Source organism: Pinus tabuliformis, chromosome 8, assembly GCF_031772625.1.
Source record: "Pinus tabuliformis cultivar Carrire ecotype Pingquan chromosome 8, CPIR1, whole genome shotgun sequence".
Lineage (NCBI taxonomy): Eukaryota > Viridiplantae > Streptophyta > Pinopsida > Pinales > Pinaceae > Pinus > Pinus tabuliformis.
Window position 1 is genome coordinate 162,584,092 of NC_142294.1, and position 5,241 is coordinate 162,589,332.

At 33.7% G+C, this 5,241-nt stretch overlaps 1 protein-coding gene across 1 annotated transcript; it reads right to left on the minus strand.

The window, feature by feature from the left end:
• Nucleotides 1–2,841: 2,841 nt before the first annotated feature.
• On the minus strand, nt 2,842–5,035 carry LOC149234645 (galactan beta-1,4-galactosyltransferase GALS1-like). The gene is made up of 2 exons (XM_089461215.1): nt 3,604–5,035; nt 2,842–3,512 (listed from the first exon to the last, which is right to left on the minus strand). Exons 1-2 carry the CDS (start codon nt 4,800–4,802, stop codon nt 3,155–3,157), a joined length of 1,557 nt encoding a protein of 518 aa, XP_089317341.1. The 5' UTR covers nt 4,803–5,035; the 3' UTR covers nt 2,842–3,154.
• Between the last annotated feature and the right edge of the window lie 206 nt (nt 5,036–5,241).

Below are 5,241 nucleotides of genomic sequence, written 5' to 3' on the forward strand. Positions count from 1 at the left end.
AAAATGTGTAGATGTGACCAAGGGAAATCTTATGCAAGATCAAGAACGTGCAAGAAAATGAGATTAAAATCAAAACATCAAAAATTAATTAGATCAAAGTGACTATGAATAAAAGTGGAAGATGTCACCCAATGAAGCCAAGAAATTCATGTGTCTTGATGAAAAGTATCAAAAGTTCATATTAGAGAGCCTTAAGGGAAAATCCAATTCATGAAATTTGTGTATGTGCCACTTTGTTCACTTCTCAGTAATTCAACTTCTAGTAAACTTTGTTGAATGGTCATTGTTTGAAAGAAACAAGCTTTATTCCACATTGGGAATCCTATAATTAAGTTTTCCCGTATTGTTATGAAAAGAGGTTAAAAATATTTAATTACATAAATCATAAATCAATAATCATTTTACTAACAAAAATACGAAAATTGTCAATTTTCATTGTTAACTAAGAAACAAAAAATACAATTAAAATTTAGATTTAAAATAAATAAATAAATCACACTTAGATTGATGAGAAATATTGAGTAACCTTTTCTTCATCCATATATAAAGAAGATTAAACCATACACAACATTAATATATTACTATTGTGAAACACAACATTAATAAATTACTATTGTACACAAAATATAAAAGATAAAGTTAGAACAAGACCAAAGTCCAGCTAGTATAGATTTTTTGGAAAACAACAAAAATATGATACCTAAGAATACAAGTGCTAAACAATTTTTTTTATTTCTCCTTCAAGCATCCACTCAAAATTGTAAACTTTTAATCACCGAAGCATAAAAAAGGTCAAATCACAAGTGAGATAAAGACTTATTGAATGAACCAGCAACTAGAAAACATCTTTAGTGTTCTTAGTGTCTTCCCTTATGAATACTTCTTATATTACCCTTCTATACTCATATATTCCAATGCCAAAGTCAATTAATCTTGAGTTGTAACCTTTAAATATGTTTGTTTTTGCATCTTGTTGCATGTCAATTATGTTAATTACTCGTGGGTTATAAGGAGAAACATATAATTATCTATATCAATTTTATGGGAGTGTTGCGTAGTCATTTTATAGGTTATGCTAATAATTTCATGCGAGAAAAACAACTTATATAAGAAATATGAAAGGTGGTTATGGATTTGCTTGGCCCCTTGATGCCATCAACTCGATCCGCTGATTGCTACACTGCGTATACCTTTGACCTATTAGCGAAATTGACTGAGTGTGATGCGAACCAACTTAGTTGCTCAGAATTCATTATTACTCTCTATATTCATTGTAACCCTAAAGCATTCATAAATCAAACCCTAAAATATGAAAGCAACTTCAAACATTGGTAAAAAATGAGTCGAATAATACTTAGTGGATGACAAAGTCTAAAATGAAAGATACCCAAATCTCACGATTTAAAATTGATTAAAATTTTATCAAATAATTACATATGGAAAGAAATCATAAATTTCTACATAAAATTAAAATACATCTTTTATTATTATAAGTTTATTGTATTAATAATTAAAAAATAAAATTAACCATTATTAATATGATTATGAGTTTTTTATCTTATTTGTTTTAGACTAGTTGAGAGTGATTTAACTCTAGATATATTATGATTATGAGTTTTTTTATTAAATATTTAGAGAAATCAAATCTCTTGAAGTGTAAATTATTAATCGTAATTATAATTATAATGATTGATTTTATTTTTTATTATTTTATTTTATTTTTAGTTTTATGTAATTTGACAAAAGAAAAATGTTTTATTGATAACATTATAGATTTAATTTAAAATATGTTATAAAATTAGAATAAAATATTTATAAAATATTTTGATTTCGAAATGAATTCTATTTTTGCCTAAGGCTTCTTATTTCAACTTAAAGTGGATGAGGATCTCTTGATTTTATTTTATTTTAATTGACAGTCTAGATTGATTTTTAGGGATTTGAGATTATTCTTATTCTAACATGTTCATATTCTAATTAGATGGGGAAATTAATATATAAGCAAATTTCAAAATGGTCCATTTTACAATAAGATGTGTAATTCTTTTTTTTTCTCAAGTTAAAGTTGACCCATAATCTTTTTATACATGGTTAATCAGGTAAATGTGTGCATTGGTAAGGCATTCTTCGTGTTGCAATAGTTTTTTTTGTTATATTTATGAAGCCTTCAATTATATCAACCACATTAATATTTTTAATGTGGTGTGCTATTGAAATATTTTGATTTATAGTTATGGTTTTTGGGTAGCCATGGCATTGGCCCATAATATTGTAATAAAGTTTATTTAAAAGTTAATAATATCCATTATGAAATGGGGTGAATATTCATAGTTAAAAATTTTGTTATATAATAAATATTAAGTTTTAATGTGATTATTAATGAAATTTAAATATAGTTACAAAATCATTATTTTAACTGATATATTTCCTTCTTATATTTCAGTTTTTACCTTTCATTTAACAAAAAATATTATAAAATAAAATAATTATAAATGCTAATATACTTTCCCTTTTTTTTCTTTTCCTATACTCAATTATATATAGCGTATCTCAGCACCATTATATTAATATAACATTTCGTTACTATTAGGTTAGAGAATCATAGCAACAATCTTATTGAGCAAGAATGATATAAATGTGGCAGGCATATAATTATTAATAATGAGGCATAGATTATAGAAAAGGCATATAATTATTAATAATGAGTCATAGATTGTAGAGGAAAAAAATTAAGAAAAAATCATCTCGTGTAAAGAATCCACGAAAGGCATCCAAAGTGACTGGTACAAAGTGAGAATAGTGAGCTGTGAAGCAGTTATTGTGTGGAGCGGCAGAGTCCACTAAAAATGAAATTTGCAAAAGGCCATACATTATAAAAGATTGCAGTACAACCAATCATACATGCATCCAGCCATGTCAGAGCAAGTCCCCACACCTGCCATAAAACAGCAGTCCCACTCCTGCGGTAAAACACAGGGAATTTACAACCACAGATACAGCACCAAGACTTTAAAGAATGGTACAATCAGTAAATACAGAGTTTCGGATTTATTGATCACATCAAAAGCTCTTACACTGTTTTTTGTCTTTTCACAAAATAGCACTTGCAGGTTGAACCGCTTTGCAGAAAATTTTCCAACAAACTGTTCAGTGTTCACTGTTGAATGGATGCAAGCTCGGATCCAATCAGCTCGCTCTCGAATTTCTTAATGGATGGAGCCAGAGCTTTCATGGTGGCATCATATACATACGGAGTGCCTCCCACCCAAGTCACGTTGTTTCTCATCGACTGCCTCACAAATTGCCTGCACGGCTCTTCTCTGGTAGTTATGGTGTTATGATAATGGTAATATCTTATCTTACCCTCTGTTTTGTGCTGTGTTTTGCCTATCACATTCTCAGACATGTGAACTCCAGTGGCATACACATTTCTTGCCTGCACTGCATACTTCCGATCTCTCCTTATGCCTCTCTTCACGTCTCTGAATAATAACTTCTCAAATCCCCATTCTCTGCATAACAAAGTTATCACATTGAATTTCAAACCCAGAAAGCAAAATCCAATCTTTACTTCGAATTAATTGAAACTATAATGGGTTTTACCTGGAATAAGGACTGTTGGCCGAGATGCTGTGCAGTCTATTCTGCAAGCAGAGCTTGTTGGACATGGAATATTGCTCAATGGTGAACTGGGTATAGCCAGATAGTTCCTTCAATACATATTGCAGTGTTTTCCGCCCAGGAATATACAAATACTCATCTACATCGAAGAAAAATGTCCACTTTGCCATGAATTTGTACCTGTGCAAACAATCGTTTACAATAAGGAACTGATTATGATAATACCCATCAAACTGTTCCTGCTCTGTTATATCCTGCAATGTCACACGACCAGCTCGAATCCATGGCTCCAACACCTTTCTAACTTGGGGATGAACTCCACCTGCATCGTGCAAAATAAAATGCGATCTTGGCCCAAAGAATTTGGCATGGTAAGCCATCCACTCTCTCATTCTCTGAGGACTCAGGTCACCATACAGTGAGGAACCACAGTAGAGATAATCATAGGGAGGAGCCTGGCTATAAACAGAGCCATTGTAAGTACCATGTTCTTCCTTGAGAGCAACGATCCTCTCTGGTTTCCCAAACTCGTCGCCATGGATTGCGTGAAGAATGAGCTCTCCACCATTGGCATCAGTACCCACACTCTGAGAAAATGTACAATTGATAACCACCACAGTGTAAACTCGGCCATAGCCCCAGTCTGGGAGCATTTTCTCGGCCTTGCCCTTAATTAAACTTCCAGAAGACGAATTCTTGGGGATCCATTCACATTCAAATCGTGGCTTCCCATAAACATGGAGAGGCTTGGAAGCAAGCCCAACTACAGCAAACGTGTCTGGACCTCCTCTGTATGCCCCCATCTGGATAAACAAGTATGCAGCATTCCCATAAGGCCGAAACGCCCTCTTGTTCGGATCTTCTTTCACATGAATTAGCTCAGCGCCTATGCTGGTGCTGTTCATTGCAATGCTGGCATTTTGGATTGCGTTACTCATGTTCTTCAGCTCTGTTGTTCTGATTTCGACACTGTATGCACCAGGGTTCGTATCTCCCTGGAGAAATGCTCGTGCCAGATATTTGCAGGAGGAGAAATCTTGTCTTCCGAATGGCAGAAAGTGGCCTGCTATAAGCAAAAAACCCATAAGTATAATCGTCCTCGTCAGAACTTTAGCCTCCATGCAGCTCGAAGTAAATCCAGACACTTGTTTCCCCATTGTCATAGCAAAATCCCAACACATCGAGCTGTGAAAAACTAGAATTCTCTGTCAAGTCTAGGCCCAGAAGCGTGAGAAAGAAGAGTGACTTAAGCAGGGCAAGTCGGTTCTGTGTTGAAGCCGACAGTCTGAGATACCGATCATCTCTCGCAAAATGGAGGCAGAGAGACGTGCACCGTCAATTAGTAATGCAAGATAATATAAAGGGTAAAGGCACCCTTTAGGTCCCCGCAGCTGCACTTTATTTTTTCTGAGCATTAGATTCCATTTCCTTTGTGGGAAATATCCCTCCAACGTCTTTGGAATTGACATTTTGGAAGGCAACCCTATAGAAACTGGTAGGTTTGTTTACCATACCTACCAGAGGCATGTACCTACTTCAATTTTGTGAAACTATTTCGAAGGATAAAAGGAGAGAAAAGTGAAGAAAGTCCGGTAAGAAAGAAACTCTTTTCTAAAAGTT